The sequence below is a fragment of the Lissotriton vulgaris genome, chromosome 4_1 (assembly GCF_964263255.1).
Source record: "Lissotriton vulgaris chromosome 4_1, aLisVul1.2, whole genome shotgun sequence".
Classification (NCBI taxonomy): Eukaryota; Metazoa; Chordata; class Amphibia; order Caudata; family Salamandridae; genus Lissotriton; species Lissotriton vulgaris.
In genome coordinates, this window is record NC_141691.1 from 2,063,759,775 (window position 1) to 2,063,781,126 (window position 21,352).

At 44.3% G+C, this 21,352-nt stretch overlaps 1 protein-coding gene across 1 annotated transcript in view; it reads left to right on the top strand.

Annotated features, from left to right (window-relative positions):
- The first annotated feature begins 1,396 nt into the window (after window positions 1-1,396).
- The window catches only part of LOC147724986 (E3 ubiquitin-protein ligase TRIM39-like), a 225,001-nt gene continuing 205,045 nt past the window's right edge, over window positions 1,397-21,352 (top strand). Inside the window, exon 1 of the mRNA XM_086967097.1 lies at window positions 1,397-1,813. Coding sequence (XP_086823223.1) covers window positions 1,397-1,813 — 417 coding nt within the window. The remainder of the gene's footprint in view (window positions 1,814-21,352) is intronic.

Sequence of the window (21,352 nt, forward strand, 5' to 3'; positions counted from 1 at the left end):
TGTTAGCTATGAGGACATACTTGATCATTACCTCCAATACTCTCTCACTACTATTGATTAAGAACACAGTGCCTACCCATCACCAGAGACTGAACTGCCCCTTATACGTGTGCTAGGTCACAGTTCTCAGCTACTACAAGAGACGGCCCCTTTACATGACTGTTAAGGTTAAGTGCCTACCTATCACCAGGAACCTCCCCCTTTACAAGCCTGCTAGGGCTCAGTGCACACCTGATGCTATAAACGGTCCCCCTTACACAGTTGCTTTGACACAGTGCTCACCTACACCAGAAACTGCCCCTTTACACCCCTGCTAGGCACAGTGCCTACCTATCACCAGAAACTGCCCCTTTACACCCCTGCTAGGACACAGTGCCTACCTATCACCAGAGACTGTCCTTAAACACCTGCTAGGCACAGTGCCTACCTATCACCAGAAACTGCCCCTTTACACCCCTGCTAGGCACAGTGCCTACCTATCACCAGAAACTGCCCCTTTACACCCCTGCTAGGCACAGTGCCTACCTATCACCAGAAACTGCCCCTTTACACCCCTGCTAGGCACAGTGCCTACCTATCACCAGAAACTGCCCCTTTACACCCCTGCTATGCACAGTGTCTACCTGTCACCAGAAATTGCCCCTATACATGCCTGCTACGGCACAGTGCCTACCTATCACCACAGATTGAACAGCCCCATTAGATGCCTGCTAGGGGTAAGTGCTCACCTAACATCAGAAACTGCCCCCTTATATGTTTGCTAGGGCACAGTGAGTACCTATCACAAAGAACTGTCCCTTTACATGCCGACTAGAGCACAGTGCGTATTTCCAACTACAAACCGGTCCTTACACATTTGCAAGGGCACAGTGCCTCCCTGTCATCAGAAACTGCCCTACTTACATGTCTGCCATGGCACAGTGCTCACCTGCCCCCGGAAGCAGTGACAGGGCACAGGGCAGACCTATCTATATAAACAGAACTCCATCACATTTCTGTCTGGCTCTTAGAGCTGCTCTCTAAGTGCCAAGAAGTCTTAGGAATGCGCTGGACTCACAACTGAGAGCATCGACAGCAGAACAAGAAGACACTGCAAGTGAGCTACTTGGAGAGGGCTCTCAACCTTAACTGTTCCCACCAGGACCAATATCACTTACCCCGGCCAGAGGCAGGGCCCTGGAACACTGCACCAGAACAGGGCCAAACCCCTCTGCCCAGAGCAAGTGTGGCTGGGCCCAGAACAATCCATCTGCTTCTCTCTCTCTGCTTGTAATCTGCTCCTTGAAGTGCTGCATGTGGTGTATCCAGTTCTACTACATTCCACGCATGCACCGCTCTCACCCCTCTGCAGTATTTAACGTAAAAGTGAAAGGAGCCAGCAAAGCTCACTGCAGACATGGCGGCCGCAGACCCCAGAGCCGGGCTGTTAGAAGAGGCCACCTGCTCTATCTGCACAGACCTGTTCACTGACCCCGTGACCTTGGACTGTGGACACATCTTCTGCCTCTCCTGCTTCACCAGATTCAAGGCCAGCGAGGACTTGGAGAAATCCTGCCCAGAATGCAGACAGAGGTTTGACCTTGAGAAAGAACTGAAGCCAAATAAGAGATTAGCAAATATGGTAGAAATGCTGAAAAGACTGGATATAGCGGCCAGAGGCCCTGCCACAGGAAGTCTTTGTCGGGAGCACGGGGAGAGGCTGCAGCTCTTCTGTGAAACCGATTGTGAACTCCTGTGTGTGGTCTGTAGTAAGTCCCAGGCACACAGAGAACACGGTGTGATCCCCGTCAAGGAAGCAGCGCAGGAGTACAAGGTAAGGAGTCAGACTCTAACCCACGTTAAAAAGGAAGATCATCCTGTAGTCATTCTGAAGTTAGCTGATGATTCCAGCTGGGCCATTCCTGAAGTCATCTGAAACCATCCTGAAGTATGTGAATAGGGCAACATATTTAAATGAGATGACTCTAGAGTCGTCTGAAAAACTACTCTGAGATGGTGTCCTGATTACTTCAATTGAATATGCGTGATGATTTTTAAATATTCAGGATGAGTGTTAATAACTGTAGGATGACTCCATGACAACTTTAGAATGAGTGTGGCTTACTATAGGATACCTTCATGACAACTGCACATGGTGTGTGAATAGATCCTGGATGATTCCAGGAAACATTTTGATGGCTGTTGGTAACCAATTCATGATTTAATATTGAGTAATGGTTGTAATACTCATTGCAGATTCTATGACATGAGAATATTCTATAGTCACATCTTCTCAAATCCAGTGCCCATCAAGTACTTTAGATCAACTAATCTGTTGCAAAACAAGTGCTTTGAGATGCATGAACTATGTACCATTTAGTACAATGGGAATTGTGCTTGAATGTAATAAATATACCTAGTTTAGAGAGCCCAATGAATTCTGAGTAACTATTAAGAAGCTAAAATGAAACTACGGCTTTGGCATAATACCTTATTGTTCTGCACAATAAAGGGTGGTGGGATATAAGAAAATCTGAAGTAGGAATTAGCAAGAATACAACACACTTTGTATTCAAAAAAAGGATTTTAACTTGTGATACTCCCTCATATCTAGTAGAGCTTGCCTTAATTTGTGTACAAAGACATTACCTGTCTTTTTTCCTAATATGATGATCTGTGGGAAATGACTAAACAAAACACAGGTTAAAATAAATGAATTACTTCTAAATTCAATTTTACTTAACTGAAGCACATTCCTGGTCCCAAAAGGCCTCAGAGTACCATAAAATAGAATAGTATAATTAGACAAGAAATGGTCAATGAAAACTAGACCTTGGTTGTTTGCTTCTAGATTTGCTGGTTTCTTCAGTTCTCTTCTGGCAACGTAGATCTTAATGGCAAGTTTTCCCTGCATCTTTTTACGTTCATGGATGGTCAGCTTTTGGCCTTGTACACAGATTACATAAACTCTGAAAGGATATCAAAACTATAGGTTAGGATCTTCTTTCAAAGAGGGTGCAACATGACCATAAGCCTCGAACAGTTTGCTTATGGTGAGGGGTCACACGAGTGATATTAGTTCAATTGTCATGTTGGCGGTGGGGAAAAAAATATTTCTGAAAAGTAATAGGGAAAGAAGTGGGTTCAGAAGATCAATCTCATAGGTAAGAGGGTGTAGACAGATATGGTCAATCTGCAAAGTGTACTATTTCACTTTTTGATCTCCTGCTCAACAAAACAGCAAATAACACCTTCCTAGCTGTGCCCTACATGGACCCTATTGTTAGACAGGATACAGTGATCAGAGACTGTTCAATTAGTTAAGAGATTGCACTGCCAACAAGTATCTGGTGCCTGAAAGGATCCTACACCCAAGTTGTAAAACGGGGCGGCTTACCTACAGAGTACAAGTGATGCACAAGTGCGAGGTAATGTTTGGAGTGGTGAGCGCTGTCAGTGCTGTGTGCTGTCACTAGACTTCACGTTGGAGCCCTCTCCTGGGACCAGAGCAGACCTGCTCGTTCTCATTTGGAGCCAGTTAAGAGAGGAAAGGCAATGAAACAGCAACAGTGGAATCCTCATGTGCTTCTTGGATATGCTACGGTACCACATGCAACAAGATGTTTTATGATAATTAAGACACATGAACTATCTTATCAAAGATCAACTGTTATTTCACCAAGAGCAGCAGTTACATCATGATCCTTGGTAACACAATGCCACTTTTTGGTAAAAATGTAACTCACTCAAACCAGTGAGGAGAAAACGTGCACAGTCCAAGGCAAACTTGGCTTTTTCCAACAGCTTGTGCAATCCTCTCTTTGGTTAAGGTCATTTCTGTATCTGGAAGGATTAGTGGAATCTTTCATCATCACCTAAACATAGTCACGCAAAGTATTAACATACATGCCATCATAATATTTTCAACATAAAGTAAAAATATAAAGTGGTAGTCTGTGGAAAGTAATATGACATCTAGGCATGGCTCACCTAAGAGTGACAGAAATTACGTTTTTAAGTCCATAAAAATAAATAGATATATATGAAATATTTCCACAAAAACACTTTTAGATTGTAACATACTTATAATAAACCGAAGGAGAAAAAGCAAACCACCCTTTGTATTGCAAATGATCCATTGAATATTCATGATGTTGAGGATATTTTGTTTGATGTTTTACCTTGTGAATGCAGACTGCTGCGGGCAAATGATTTGATAGCCACCTCCGTTAACCCTTTCGCTGCTGATGACGAGCTCAGCTCGTCATCACCCACGGGTGTCGTGTGCTGATGACGAGCTGAGCTCGTCATATCTGCAGCAGATTAGCAATTTGCAGCACAGCGCAAAAATCCCCGCAGCAGCCATGTGGTTAAGCATGTGCCACATACCTGAGCTATAATGGATAGAAATAATTTCAAGCAATCAGTTTTGGGAAATATATTTTGGGGCCATACAGGTGGAGGGGAAAAGTGTTATGGAGTTGGGAGTTGCCAGATACAAATCTCTGAAAATTGGTTGCCATTTATCGGGTCAAAATGGAATGCCCTTTACTTAACTTTTAGGCAGTCAATCTCAGATTGTACACCTCTCTTTTGCTCATGGAAGTATTCACACATTTTTCATACAGGTAGAGATGGAATCAGAGAAAAGGTGTTCTCTTTAATAACGATTGAAGAGTCATACATAATTTAATTAGGGAGCAACAGTCTTTATCCCAGTGTGAAATTAGGCGCTTTAAGTTATCAAACAATCATAGTCTTCCCTGTCCTCAAAAAGCAAGAGAAACCAGTAAACATAAAACCACTTTGATGCAACTATTTATTGTATACATTTTTTCATTCATATTTTTTAAAGTTATGTTAAAAGTGCTTTGCAGTCAAGACAACCAATGAAAGACATGTATTCTCTATTACATGCAAGGAGTAAGTCCTAAAAAAAGGATGCCTTGCAAAGTAGAATAGGCTTGCAGGCTTATTCTATGCAATTCCGTATAATAAATGCACTTATAAATCTCAGCTTACGTGATGGACGCTGTTAGACCTGACATCTTTTGGCATGTTTCCCCTGTCTTCTTGCTTCCTGACCTCATGGTTTTGACTCTGTATTTGCTTGTTTAGTGTCTCTGCGTACTTTCTCACTGCTGATCAGTGTTAAAGTGTAAGAGCTTCTATGATAAATTATGTTTATGGATTGGCGTTTCCATGTTTGGCTTATTTGATTTACTGGTAAGTCCTTGGTAAAGTGCACAATGTGTGCCAGGGCCTGTAAATCAAATGTTGCTAGTGCGCCTGCCAACACTGGTTGTGCCACCCATACAAGCAGCCCTTCAAAGGGTTCTCAGACCTGCCACTGCAGCGTCTGCCTGCTTCTGTGACTGTCATGTCGACCTGGCAAATGCACTCACTTGCCAGGCCAAGGGCTTCCCTTTACTTACATGCAAGGCACCCCTAAGGTAGGCCCAAGGTACCCCCATGGGCAGGGTACAGTGTGGATGAAAGGTAGGACATGTACTGGTGTGTGTGACATGTCCTGCTAGTGAAATACAGTGTATTTCGTTTTCACTATGGAAAGGCTATCTGTCCCATAGGATGTAACGGGAGATGCTTTGTAACATTTTACAAATACAACTTCCAGTGGGACAAGAGTGTGGGCTTTCTGAACTAAGAATTAAAAAAAACATATTTTAGTAAAGATGGTTTTTAAATTATGTGTTTGAAAATGCCACTTTTATAAAGTAGGCATTATCTTCGTTAACCATACTGTGTGCCTCTGCTAGGTTGTGAATTGACTGTCTGGCTTTGGAGTGACAGGGGCTAAGGATGTGCATTCAATGTAGACAGCCACTGGGGGGGGGGGGGGGTGAGATGTGTCCTGCCTTTCCTAGATGAGTTGGGATGGGCTGACTAGACCTGGGCTGCATTTGGAGTAGTGGAAGGAGATTTCCTTGCACCTGGATAGGACTGGTCTGCCTTACACAGTGCTGTCTCCACCTCCTGCCAGGAACCTGGGACAGAGTGGATAGTACTTGTTTGGACTAAGCACAGATGCTCTCTGCCACAGGGAACAAAGGGAAATGTGGTATCATTTTGGGACTCAGAAACCTGCCAAGAAGAAGAGCTGGAGAAGCTGTGAGGAGGAACTACCACTTTGCTGTGTGTTTTGCTGTGTTGGTCTGCAGTGGTTGCTTCTGTCTTGGGCAGAGAAAGGACTGGAATGAACATTCTGCAACTTCTTTTTTTGAGTATTTCTAACGATCTGAGGTAGAGCTTGCCCCTGTTCAAGAAGTCTCAGGAACAGCAAAGACTTCAAGTTCATCTCTTACCATCACTGCGAACTGTGTGTTTTATATCGCAACAGAAGAAAAAGCTAGCTGACACTGTCACTGATGCCGCTGTTGACTGCGTGTCCTGAAGGCACCGCTGCGGGGTGCGCCGCACTATGCACTACAAACCTGGTCTCACTGATAACTCCTATTGATGCTGCCACCAAGCCACTGCTTGCACCGTGAACTTTGGGTACCGCACTTTGCACTGCCTCACTTCACACCGCCCCCCTGGTATCCCAACAAAACATCTTTCCCCACCGACATCGACGCCGCTGCCTGCACGTGGCTCAAGGGCACCACTGGTAAGTTACACGATGCACCACTCTCATCCCGCACCACAGCCTTGGCCTACTGATGCCGGCACCCTCTAGTTCAGTTCTTCAGCTGACGACAGTGCTTCAGCAACGACTATGCAGCTGCTTGCACTGTGACCTGCCAGAACCAAGATGAGCACCGCATCACTTTGCACTGCAGCCCTGGTCTCACCGCTGTCGCTAGATGACCGTCACCAAGCCGCTCCCTGCGCTGTAACCTGACGGTACCGCACGCCACATTGCTGCACTTCACACTGCAGCCTTGGTGCCTGCCGACGCCGGCGCTCCCAACTTTAACCGCTAGGAGTTTGAGCTGCAAAGCATGTTAATTCAAAGGTCAGACGACTTCTGCACAGACCTCCAGATCCAACGCCGACTCTTCAGAGCACAAGAGGTTGCCGAAGCCCTGTATTTCTAAAGGTACTGTTTTGCAGGTTTTCCCGACACCATCGTCGGCCGGCGAAGCTGCGGTCAGCCAGAACTGTTTTGATTTGTTCATGACTCTGTAATAGCCCCAGACGGAGCTATTGACTTCAAGGAACTGTTTTTTAAGTCTATTTTTGCTTATTGACATTTCTAAGAACTGTATGGTGGATTTTCTATTGGTTTTGGTCTTGTTTTGCACAGATAAAATATTGGATATTTTTTCAAGTTTGCCTTTTGCAGTGTTTTCATTGTGTTACTATTGATTATGTGCAAATGCACATGAGACAAGCCTGACCGCTCTTGCCAAGCTACCAGAGGGGTAAGCGGGGGTTATTTAAGGAATGTATCCCCCCTTATCCTGACTAAGAAGTAGGGTCCCTACTTGGATATGGTAACAGCCTGCCAACTAGAGGCCTCCATTTCTAAAAGCCGTCACTCTCTCACTGTTTATGAACTGGCCTTGAAAGTGAGTAGGATGGTGCACATCCGTGATAACAGCAGCAGCCTAAACTTCACTGTAGGACAGGTCATTTGATGAGGAACGTAGTCATATCAGAGTGTCGAAACACTAACTGGCATAGTCACAAACTGCATTTCGTAATGTGTACCCTTGAGTGAATCTGGAACGTTTATAAATGTAACTCTAACCATTAGTATATTTAGTAGACTTCGTACTCACTACAATTCTTATGTAAATTTAGAGTTTATCTGTTTGTTTTGTTTATGTTATTGATGTCCTCTGAAGGTCTTATGTAATGCAACAAAATGCTATTTACAAACCTATGTGCAATGTTTACGCCTCTTCTATATTTTTCTGTGCAGAGGTCACATTCTCCCCCCTCCAAAATCTCTCCTCTGACAGCATACTCTCCGCATGCAGGAGTATACATATTAGTAGTAAATGTTTGAGGGACAGAGAGGAGTGGTTGGAAAATGGGAAATACTACTGGGGGATAGGAAGGACTAAAGAGGGGTTTAGGAAGGATTTTAGGTAGGTACTTGAAAGCACCCTAGTGGATTCCACTGTATCCTCACCAAAGGGCTATTGCACCCTGCTACAGGGGTGAGTTAGCTCGAGCCCAGGCAGTTGGTTGCAAGCATGGGATGTTTGCCATGTTGACTCTTCCCTTTTCTTTGCACCATAACACACAGCTTGCAATGGTAGTGTGTGGGTGTTAAGATACATGTCCTCTAAGGGTGGCACAATAGGTTCTGCAGCCCTTAAAAGCCTTCCCTGGTCAAAGTGCCCTTGGTACACATGGAACCTTTTACAAGGGACCAACCTGTGACCAGAGATATGCCAATTGTGGGTACCAAGGGCCCCGGCCTGTGCCCTGGGTACCTGCCTGATTAGCATGGACCCAGGGCACATCAAGTCAAGTTGCATCAGATGTCCGGCAAAAAGTGGGGGGAACTATGCAAAAAGGGGAACTTTCCTACAAATATAATCCTACTATTTCACTGTCCACTCTTTTTACCTCAAAGCTATTTGGAAACAGAGGCTGAATGTGAGACCTTCGAGTTATTAGTTGCTGAATAATGTATTTGAGAAATGCAAAGAAGAGCGATCATTCTTCTTTTTCATACTCCTCTTTGATTTCCCGGCCGTATCCTCGCGTGTTCCCTGGTGATGGAGTAGGATGCAGCTTGCGGAGCTTCCACTTCTGGCCCCATCCTGGCATCTAAATATACCCCCGTCACTAAGGGGATCCTAGCAGCACTTGATGCCATTCTCCGTGCCTCCCACCCGGCTGCAGGGAGTGAGATCGCAGTTCCCTGCTCATGGTGTCAGCCGGTCTGTGACTACGTTGGTGACTGCCAAGATGGCAGCGCCCAAGGTACGGAGCCTGGTGGTGCGTTGTCCACTACGTCGGGGCCTGAGGATTGTGGGCTTACTGAAGTGCCCTTGTAGTGAGGTGGGGTGGCCCCCAATGATCAGTGAGGTCATGGATTCTCACCAGGCGCTGGACAGGGTCGGTGGCGAAAGGCTTGGGGTGAGGCTTGGAGGACCGAACCTGTGCGAGTGAGTGCAGCAGCGATCCCCTGGGGCTTTTAGGGGGCTTGCATGTGCTAACTGGCTCCTTGTGTTGCCCTGTGATTGCCCTGGACTGTATGGGAGCAGCCAGTGAATCGAAAGGAGTGCCCCGGTGGACTAAATAGTATATAGTATGGCGGCCATATTGGAGGTGAGGAGACCATTGCTGCGCACCTCTGCCATTCAGCTTCCCCAGCCTGAAACGCTCAACCGATGCCTGGAGCAATGCCGAGGACAACAGAGAAGGTTATCCCACTTGAGGAACGTTAAGTAAAGCCTGGCTTGTTACCCCCTACGTTTACGTGGAGGACATCTGGTCATCACCAGCTCAAGGATCCCTCCAGGCCCAAGATCACTGCCCATGAGTGCAACAACACGCTGAAGGCTGGGCTGAAAGCAAGAACCCCAGCAATGGCGAGAAGATCATGCAGTGTAAATAGGTCATATATATTTGGCCAACCCTAATCGCTTCAACTTTCTTAAAATGTACCCTTGAGTGAATTTGCAACTTTTAAATATGTAACTCTAACCACTAGTATCTGTAGACTTTTGTACTTAGTATCATTTTTTGTGAATTTAGAGTTTATCTGTTTGTATCGTTTATGTTATTCATGTACACTGAAGTTCTTATGTAATGTCAGCCCAGGCAGGTGAGGTTACTTTCTGGGTGATGTCCCTCCCGGCGCCACCGGATGCCCACCACAAAGTGATTTAGAAAAGTGCTTGAAACGCACGTGTCATCGAGGCCAGTACATTGGTGCTCCAGCTGTTTCATGTGTAGGTAAAAGTGCAGCTGCATGGAATCGAGAGTTTCAGACAACTATGTTCAGTAATGTTCAAATTCCAGAGATACGATTTAGTGTGTAGAATTCCAAGTTTTTGTCAGCAAAAGTAAACTTATTTTTATATTCCTTACACTTAAAAATGCCCGTAAAGGAAGTTAATTGAATAATATTTCTCTCGATGTTTTCGGTCTCTTCAAGAGCTTCCTTGTGTTGCCAGGTATAAAGTGAGATGTGCACGAACGGGGGAATGACTGGTATGCAAGACAGGAAATGTAACATTTTTTAAGAGCAAAGCAACGCTACATTATTATACATGCACGCCAAGTGCTGATTTATGCATAACTTATTAGAAAAAGAAAGCGAAAGTTTTGGAAAAAAATGGGGGAATGTATTCTCCCCAATGACTTCTATGGAGGCGGAGGCAATTTCGGGTGGGAGACAGCTAATGGCACACATATGTTTGTTTGTCCGATTAAGATGCACATGTCTGCCTTTTTACGTGCAGCACGTTACGTCTGGAGCTGGTAGTTTTACTTTTAATGACTCAAACCCCCAGAATCCAACAGCTAATCATAAGAGATAAAAGGTTGAGTGAAGCCAAAGACAGCTATACACCACAGTGATAACCTTTACCTTTCGCAAACACTGGAGCATGCTTCCTAACTTAAGGATTCCCAGCGACTGCTCAAACAAGCATTTGCAATGCAATTGGTCTTGCCTTTGAAACCTTATAAGTATTTAGCTCTACAGCACATTATTGTGGGTGCAGCAACATTTACTGCTGTACTGTACAGCAGGCAGTGAAAGAGTGCAGTACCACAGGCTGTCACTATGTGTCCCTTGGAACCTCTTTTGGCCACATAAGGTACTGCACCCTGCAACATTGTTAGAGTTGCAAGCTGGAACGAAAATTGCTTGTGTTCAATTGAGTGAATTATCCTTGCATGTGAAGAAAGGGCGCGCCTGTCAGGCAGTGATGTCAAGAGCACCCGCTAAACAAGGCAGTTTGCCTAACAGCTTCTACCATACAGGGCAGTCTAAAAAAAGAGATGCCATGTTTTCTTGCATGTTATTAACTCACATCCATTAAATAAAGAGCAAAATGAACTGAATCTCTGTTTCAGAGAAGGAGGGAACTCTCTCTGGAGGTCAGATCACCAAATACCAGGGTAGCAGAAGTGATATCACGCAGTTATTATCCTCCATTTCCCTGCTTTGCTGTGCAATTGTCTCCTGTTTGCTGCTGGGGTACTGCAGGAAGTATCTAAAGTGGAATCAAGAGGGAAAGTAAACACGGCCCTTTGAGGTTTGTTTTATTTCTGCTTTGTCAGTCCCTTCAGGGCCCCCTCAAGACATGGATCAGGAGCCATGGGCTGAGGGCACATCATAGATCACATGTGACAAACAGTAAAAAGCAATGTGTAGATTTATTTTGCTGTACGCTCTGTCGGGCTTTACCAATATAGTAGTGTGTTATATGTGAGACTTTCAGATTCACATTTGACATGCATTGCTTGACTGTAATGAGTGTTATCACTGTGTATGACGTAGCCTCACTGCTGATCCTCCCTGTATCCGAGCACAATCACATGTGTACGCTTCGCGATAGCAACACTTTCAATAATACCGCACACCATTGACATGCGTGTCTGCGCATATCCACAACATTGACAACGACATGTGATGTTCACCATTCAATCTTTTTAAACACCATCTCATTAACAATAGTTTCCGCCCTCACGACACATGCTACACTAATGTAAATTGCACACTCTGCGAGGTCAAAACTACAAAAGAAACACACATCAGTACACTTCCTGGCCAGACAGGAACTGAACAACGCCCAGGTCCCCGGAATAATTATTCACACCCCTATGCTGGCCAGGCATACGCAGGCCCAGACCTCTTTGCATACATATAAATAGGATCCCTACGACGCCACATCTCCCAGTTCTTCCACACTGCCTCAAGTGATATGGCTGCATCGACCTCACATATCGCAATGCGCAATAAAAAAAAATGGATCCATGAGGTGTACACCATCCTGGTAATCAACACGGGCTCTAAATTGTTCCCATCGTCTACGAAAGGGATCCATGAGGTGTACACTATCCTGCAATCAACACTCCATCTGAATTGTGAGGACTGCTGCCCGTAGTGTTTGCTCACACAACAATGACAGCAGGTAAGCAGAGTGGCCTGGGTGCACAGGGCCTCCAACTGGGTGCGGTGCAGCGGGACGGGTGGGGTGCATCACTCCGGCTGCGCAGGTGCGAACAAACAATGTTGCTGTGCGTAATGATGTGATCTCTGACCTCATTCAGTCTCATCCCTGTCTCATTTTAAGGACCTGCTGGACTGTACTGTAGGCCTGAGCCAGCGCTCAGCACTGCCCTGCAGACACCTCTTGTGCGCGCTGCTGCGGGAGGGGTGGGATGCATCAGCCAGAGTGCACACATGCGAATAAGCGATGTTGCCGTGTGTAATGATGTGATCTCTGACCTGACTCAGTCACATCTCTGTCTCATTTTAAAGACCTGCTGTACCATACTGTAGGCCTGAGCCTACGGGCAATGCTGCCCTACAGACACCTGTTGAGCGGGATGCTGCGGGAGGGGTGGGGTGCATCACCCTTAGTGCGCACGTGCGAAAAAGCGATGTTGCTGTGCATAATGATGTGATCTCTAACCTCATTCAGTCACATCTGTCTCATTTTAAGGACCTGCTGGACTGTACTGTAGGCCTGTGCCTGCGGGAAGCACTGCCCTACAGACACAAGCAGTTGGCTTTTAGGACACTGTAGTGAGCTCGTTACTAAGTGTACATGCACACAGGCTTCCGCCCCTGCATTACACGCGCACATTATGCTTCTAGCATGTGCTCTGTTCCTTTCTATATAAACATTCGTATAACGTGTAATTATTTAATCTTGTGAATTCTCGAGCACTCCATCTCCTCTTTGAACCACGATTACCACTAACTGTTGGTAGATCATACTTTAAATACGAAGGATGCACTCAACTCCTATTTTCTATTAAGCTTGAAATAAACCTTAATTTACCTCTAGGCGTTTCCACCATTAAATTATTTCTCCCTTTTCAGGCATTCCATTGATTGCCTCAAGAAGGGCGGAGTGGTATCTGATCCCGGAATGATGCACTGGGCATTCTGACACCTTCCATCGTGGTATCAAGACACCATCCCTGACCGGAGACCTGGTCTACCCTACAAGCATACCCAGGACTCAAAGCTTGCACCAACACGTTGTGGGACACACTGGTGGTGGCAGGTGAGCAGTGAAGCCTCGGTGTTCAAGGCCTACAATTGAGCACAGTGCGGGGGAAGGGACTGGGGTGCAGAACCCTGGGTGCACAGGTGCATGCACAGCGATTTTCCCGTAGGTAATAATTTAGGACTATATTATCAAAGAACGGCGATAACATCACCACTTTAGCGGCAGGAAACTGCAGCTAAAGTGCCTAGAATGGGCTTGATAATATGCCCGTGAATTCCCATAGAAGCCCAGGTTCACACCAGAACCTGGGTTTCTATGGGAATTCACAAGGGCATATTATCAACCCCTTTTCGCCGCTTTAGCAGCAGTTTCCTGCCACTAAAGCGGCGATAATGTTATCGCCATTCCTTGATAATATGGCCCGTAATCTCGGGCCTCATGTGTTTCATTTTAAGGACTTGCTGAACCACACTCTTTCTCGTGATTCCAGCGTCCTAGTCAAACTGGTGACTGGAGGGTAAACACTAAGGGCTGTGTACAGTAGGCCGATGCTCTGTCTCCTCCTACCTCTCTTGTTTTTACTCTCCCTCCCCTTCTCCCTTCCACCCACTCCCCCTCCCTTCCATTCTCACTATCGTCCTTTCATTCGGACTTCCTTTCTTTACCTCTTCCACATAGCACACATACTTATGTTTCATTTTTGTCTTGCAGGTTTCCTACCCTGCTTCCACTGGAGTCCAACCCACGTTTTTTTTAATTAAAGTTACGTTTCTATTAATTTGTGTTTTAATAAAGGCTTCTTTTTCTGACCACACTTGTCTATTATTTATTGTGAAAATCATCTGTTTATAAGAGATTTTAAGGATAAAGTTATCTAATATTTGAGTGCACCTACCAAACATAATCTGACTATTAGACAAACGAAGCCTTGGTAATTGTACAACTGTAAGAGTTCTAGGAGAGTAGGATGTATGACGTTACAATGCGGTCTTTACACCGCAATACCATTACGACGCAGTCATCACAACTCAAGTCGTTACAACGACTTGCGCTAGAGGCGCTGGATTTAGGAATAGTATGATTTACTATTCCAACTCCAGCCTACGTAACAGTAGGGAAAATGTTGGAATAGTAAATCATACTATTCCTTAGTATACATATCGCCATCCAGCGCAAGTCATTGTAACGACTTGCGTTGTGATGACGCGTCGTAATGGTATCGCGGTGTAAGGACCGCGTTGTAATGGTTGTCTCCCATGAGGGTATCACTTTATAACACCATAAGTACTGCCCGTGTGATTACCGAACAAATAAGACACTGCCTAGGACTACAGAGGCTTCAGGGACTACCAACGCCCACCCTGCATATTTAAATAAAGCCCCGGAGTGTGGCGATCCCCGGACTTCAGTTGACCTCGAACCTCCCGGAACAATTAGTAAACAATACCCGGGAAGGTGGCAGTCCCCTAGGCTGCAAAATGACTCTGTGCCCTTCCGCACCGAATTTACATGTGACATTAAGATCCCCAGTCCTACAGAGACCCCACAATATAATATTTGGATTGGCCATGGAACATTATCCACCAGGAGCCTCATTAAAAGAAGGGGTGAGACCCCGCTTTTTGTTTTTTTCGCTCCATTTTTACCATCCACATCCCCTCTATTAAAGCAATTCGAGGTTTTTCTCCTCTCGCTTCAAGTAGTCAAACAAGTATTTGCTATCACAGGGTGGAAGCTATGCACCAGCCCTCTAATAGCAAACACAAATGTCCCGCGAATGCACACCCCGGGACATTGTATGACCTGTGCCTGACATGTCGCCCTCCCTCGGACCATGATCCATTTGTTAGTATAAACGCATACTAACACTACTTATACACATATAGTACAGCGACCATAATGTAGTGAAGAATCAGAGGAAGCGCAAAATATAAATCCTACCAGAAGTTGGATGACAATTCAATGAGCCGATGAACCGGGCATGAGTAGAAACAGCTACAGGAAGAAAAAGGGTCTTCAGCAGAAAGCAAGCAATTTTGAAATATTGGTGAGTGGTGCTTTCTTTTTACCTTCTCCTGCTCGTCGCCAAATTTATGTAATGAAGAGGGAAGCAGCAGTGGATCCAATAAGTAGATTTATTACAAGAAAACAAGATACCTGAAACAACCACCAACAGGAGCAGACAGCAAGGCAACCGTCTTCTCCAGCACTGTGTACAAACTCCACAATGTTCCCCTCATGACAGCCCTACATTCTAACATTACATACTTAGATTCTAGTAGAATTACATACTAACATTCTACTATGACTTACATTGGAATACTACACAGAGCACATGACGACAACATGTAGCTCATGGTTTCATCCACAAGTCTTGAGACCGGTAGGGGTAAGTATTTCGCTTCCCACTCCCTATATTGTATAAACGGAAACTAACACTTCTTCGACATGTATGCTACATCGCCCAGAGCACATCACTTTACAGCCATGAGCTCATAATTTAGGCTCACGGTTTAATCCCCGAGTCTTCACACCAGTAGGGGTGAGTAGGTTGCTTCCCACTCCCTATATATTATAAACGCATACTAACACTACTTACACACTTATACTACAGCGGCTGTATTCTACAGTGCCCAGAGGCCATAACTTTACAGCAATCAGCTCGGTTTGATCCCCGAGTTTTCACACCGGTAGTCGCAAGTAACGCGCTTACCACTTCCGGTATAGTATAAATGCACGGTACCGGTCAGTAGTTCGCTTCCCACTCCCTGTATCGTATAAACACCTACTAACACTACTTGCACACGTATACTACAGCTCCCAGAGCCCAACCTATTACAGCAATCACCTCGATTTCATCCCCAAGTCTTGACACTGTTAGGCGTAATTACTTCGCTTCCTGCTTCCAGGATACTATCAACACACAGTAGCGGTCACTAGTTCGCTTCCCACTCCCTGTATGGTATAAACGCCTACGAAAACTACTGGCACACGTATGCTACAATCACCACACCACATCACTTTCCAGCAATGACCTCACCATTTAGACTCTCGGTTTTATACCCGAGTGCAGCACCATATCATATCAGCACCATGTCACTTTGAGCAACACTGCACTTTCAGATCGGTAGGAGTGACTACTTCGCCTCACACTCCCCCACAAATCTTACTGTGCTCCTACCCTCCTTTTCTACTTTTTTCGCCCTTTTTTCCCCTTACTAGCTTCAACGGAATCACAAAATGGCGGCCAAGACTTCCTAGTTGTAAAACCATCACAGCCACTAAGCAGCAAGCTTCTGCTCATAACACCTCAGATGGCAGAATTCCCAAATATAGATATCTATAAATTTCGATATTTCTCAAAAACTACTGAATGGATTTACACCAAATAAACAAAAGCGTGCTTTCTACACCAAGACCCTTCTCCCTGCCAAATTTGGGGTAATTCCGTTCACCCGTTCGACCTATAGCCTTATCTAAACTTTCCTATGGAAATTAACATGGAGAAAACATGTTTTGGGACCCCCTTTTAACTCGGTGCCCCCTTGACAAATCACCCCCAAACTTTCAACATAGGAGATGATATGAAGAAAGAATTAGTATTCATAATTTCATGAAGATTCATCAAATGATGCCAAAGTTATAAGCAAAAAAAATGCTCTTCCTATGGAAACTCTGTCCTAACTCTGTAACTACATACTGGCGACCACCAGTAGGGATATATGATGATACAACGCATGTTATTACAACGCATGCTTTTACATCGCATTTTTTACAACGCAAAAACTTTTACAACGCATGTATTTACAACGCATGTTTTTACAACGCAGGTACCTTTACAACGCATACCATTACAACGTAAGTATTGGTAAATATATATTAATTTTATAATCGTAAATTAATTGAAAATATAATTTAATGTAATTTAATTTAATTTAATTTCATTTAATTAATTTAATTTAAATTTAATTTTAATTTAATTTTAATTTATTTTTACCCTGTACCCCTGTACCCCAAAAACCCAAAACTGACCCTCAACCCCAAAAATACCCCTTTACCCAAAAACTAAAAACTGACCCTGAACCCCAAAAATACCCCTTTACCCAAAAACTAAAAACTGACCCTGAACCCCAAAAATACCCCTTTACCCAAAAACTAAAAACTGACCCTGAACCCTAAAAATACCCCTTTACCCAAAAACTAAAAACTGACCCTGAACCCCAAAAATACCCCTTTACCCAAAAACTAAAAACTGACCCTGAACCCCAAAAATACCCCTTTACCCAAAAACTAAAAACTGACCCTGAACCCCAAAAATACCCCTTTACCCAAAAACTAAAAACTGACCCTGAACCCCAAAAATACCCCTTTACCCAAAAACTAAAAACTGACCCTGAACCCCAAAAATACCCCTTTACCCAAAAACTAAAAACTGACCCTGAACCCCAAAAATACCCCTTTACCCAAAAACTAAAAACTGACCCTGAACCCTAAAAATACCCCTTTACCCAAAAACCCCAAACTGACCCTGAACCCTAAAAATACCCCTTTACCCCAAACATATAACATTTAAAATATAATGATATACTTACCAATACTTACGTTGTAATGGTATGCATTGTAAAGGTACCTGCGTTGTAAAAACATGCGTTGTAAATACATGCGTTGTAAAAGATTTTGCTTTGTAAAAGTTCCGTTGTAATGGTATGTCGTTGTAAAAGTTGCGTTGTAAGTGATGTTTCCCACCAGTAGGTAATAAAGAATACAAAAGAATAGTTCCTTGATTCTTTTAGCTTTCAAAACTTCTCTCTATTACTATCTTTCAAATTTTCCATATAAACAATTTTATTAATATTCAAGTAGTTCAAGTTCAAAACAACTTTATTTCGATTCATAACGAATCATAAAAAGCACATAGACACAAAATGCATAATTAAGGGGTGCAGTTACATAAAATTGATGTCACTGTTAAGATAGAACAATTAAAATATTTACAAATTTTAAAAAATACAGCAATTTTTCAATAGTTCCATAGGGTGTCGCCAATACTGTTATATTATCTATTTCCAGAACGTTTTTTGAGGCGAAAAGCAGCTACCAAGAAGTTTGCGACACTGAACATTGTTAATGGTGAATCTAACTTTTTTAAATAAAATAGAGCAGGCTTGGCTTGGGCGAACCCCTTGTTTTTAAGCAACGGAACAATGTACTTTTTACTGGGCAGGGCATATATATTGCAAAAGAACATAAAATGAATAGTGTCCTGCAGAGAAAAACTATCACATTTGCAGACCGCTAAATCCTCGGGCTTAGCCCACACCTTAGAGTCATTTAACAGGAAGTGAATCTGGTTAAGTCTTAGTTTGGTTAATAACCAGCGATGTAACGGAATTGACACTACCGTTAGATAGGGTTCGATGGCCAGTGTAGTTTTAGAAGTATAATGCTCCCTCACAGTGGGTTTCACAAGCTCACAGCTCTCCCGCTCTATTTCTCTCATTTTGATAAAAGTCGGTTTGAACCATTCCAGGTCATCTTTAACAATGCAGTCTGGTTTGTAGAAAAGATCTGGGCGGCCCAGGGAAGTTAGAATTTTTTTAATGTATGCAAGCCACGGGATGTTTTTCATATGTCCAAAAGTAGGCAGTCTCTCATAATTGTGTGGTTCAGGGTTAAATTAGAGTTCAGCCATGTTTTTAACCACATCAGAATTGGGGACTGTTTGATGATGTCGCTTATATACCCCTGGCCTAATTCCATATGAACGGAGAAAGTGGCTGTAGATTGAGGCAGACCTAAGAGCATACGTAAAAATTTGTTTTCTTCCACCTGGATTGCTTCTACATTGTTGGTATAACCCCAGATGGAAGCCCCGTACCTTGCTATTGAGATTGATTTCGCTCTGTAAAGTGCCAGCATTGCTTCCGTGGGTTTACCACCCAGACGTTTTGAAAAACCGACAATGGCAGCTGCTGATCTTTTCATGGCGTTGATTTTGACGGTTATTTGAGGTGCCCACGTGCCCTTATCGTCGTAAACTACCCCCAGATAAGTAAAAGTTCTGACGCTAGAAATTGGTGTATTGGCACAGAAAAAGGTCTTCAAATCCTTATTTTTTCTCCCACCCACGGCCATAACATGAGACTTGTCTGTATTGATTTTTAAATCAAGGGAGGTCATAAAGGCATCGAAGGCTGTCAGTAGTCTTTGTAGCCCAAGGGGAGTGCGTGCCACGAGCACCGCGTCATCCACGTAAAGGAGGACCGGGGTGGACAGTCCACCAAAACGCGGGACGTCTAGTGTTGCCAACTCCAGTGTGGATTCAAGGTGGTTAATATATAGTGTAAATAACATTGGGGCGAGGATGCACCCCTGTCGCACCCCTCTAGTGGACTTGAAGCCAGCTGTACAGGCTCCTTCCTGTGTCATCCTGATGGAGGCTTCTAGGTCCCGGTGTGCCCAGGCAAGAAAATAAACCAAGGAATGGTCCATCCCCAGGTCCAAAAGGATTTCTCACAGCCTAGACCTATTCACTAGGTCGAAGGCTGTGGACAAATCCATGAACCCTAGGTAGATTGATCCACTGGATGCCACTGTGTATTTACCTAGGATCAGATGTAAGTTGAGGCACTGGTCCTCCGTCCCTCTTCCCCTTCGGAACCCATATTGGGCGTTTGATAAGATGTTATTACTGGCAGCCCACTCATCGATCCTTGCCAGTTTCACTTTCACCAGGATTTTGAACGACGAGTCAATAAGTGAAATGGGGCGGTAACACCTCGGGTCTCCCCTCTGGCCTTTCTTGAAGATAGGTATAATGGTGGCATGTGACCAGGAGGCAGGCAAGCTGTGTTTCATGGCGGCATTGAAGACGTTGGTCAAGATGTTAGCCCAGAAGGAAGCATTGGCCTTGAACATGTCGGCTGGGACGCCATCCGGGCCTGGCGCTTTCTTCCCTACTGTGTTGGTTATGGCCTTCTCTACTTCTTCCATGTTGAAGGAGAGTGCTGGCTTGGGGGAGTTCGTTTTGAGGAGAGTAGGTGTTTCACATACTTCGTCACTCCCATAGATGATTTTACCAGTCCTCCTCACTAATGTTAGCCTCCAAGTTATCATTGGCTTCTCCAGAAAAAAGAGGATTGTTTATAATGGCCCAGAAGCTAGCACTGTCTCTTAAAGTGGCCTTTTCCATTAGTGAGGCCCAGGCATCGTTTTTGAGAGCGTCTTTGCGTGCATGAATGATGTTATAGTATTCTTTTCTTAGTCTGGCAACTTCCCCTCTGTCCCTTGGTGATTTTTTTAATTCTTCCAGGAGGCAACTGTGTGCTTTTGAGCAGGCTTTGTCAAACCAGCCCTTGGTCGGTCATACCTTCTTTCTGGATTTGACTGTAAGTTCTTCAGAAATTAAAGCACACATGGTGGCAAAGGCGGTGATTACTTCCTCCCCCTGTTTTGAATTATCTTGGCAGATATCTAATTCATTGCGGGCTTTACAAGTTAAATTGTTAAAAAACTCAGCTGGAACTACTTTAGACCACTTCAGCCTTCTACCTTGGTCCGTGGGCCGCACAGCCAACTCAGGCATTTTGATTGTTCCCTCCTTGAGTAAGCCCACAGAGCTAGCGAGCTCAAGGATGACTGGGTTATGGTCACTGAACGCAGCCACAACTGCGTTGTAAAAGAAGACCAAACTTAATAAACCAGGAGAAACAAAAATATAATCAATAATGGATTCGGAGTTTCTAGCGCTATAAGTCATGACCCGTTCACTATAGTCATTGAACCCCGGTTCGTAAAGATCCACGCTTGCTAAAAGATTTTCTAGTGCCAGACCTTTAGGGTTGTGTTCGAAATGTTGGTAGTGGGCTGAGATGGGGCAATCAGTATCTTCAATGTGACAGGAAAGCCTACAAAGATGAATATTAAAATCCCCCATAATTATAATGTGCAAAAAAGTGGTTTGGCGTTCTTTATAATTAATCAGAAAGGACTGTAGAGAGCAGAGATGCTCAGTAGAGTGTCCGTCTGCTACAGAATTATAAAAGTTAATGAGGATGAATTTGTGGCCATTGGCTAAGCTGATCTCTAGACACAGGAAATTGGGGGAGCCAGTGGTTATTTGTTTAGCGGTTCCCGCCAGTTGGACAGTGATCAGGATCATGAGGCCGCCTTTGTCCCTACCACAGGGGGATCTGGTAGCTGGGACAAAATAAGATGTAAACCCAGGAACCCAAAAGTTGCTGTTACAGTCC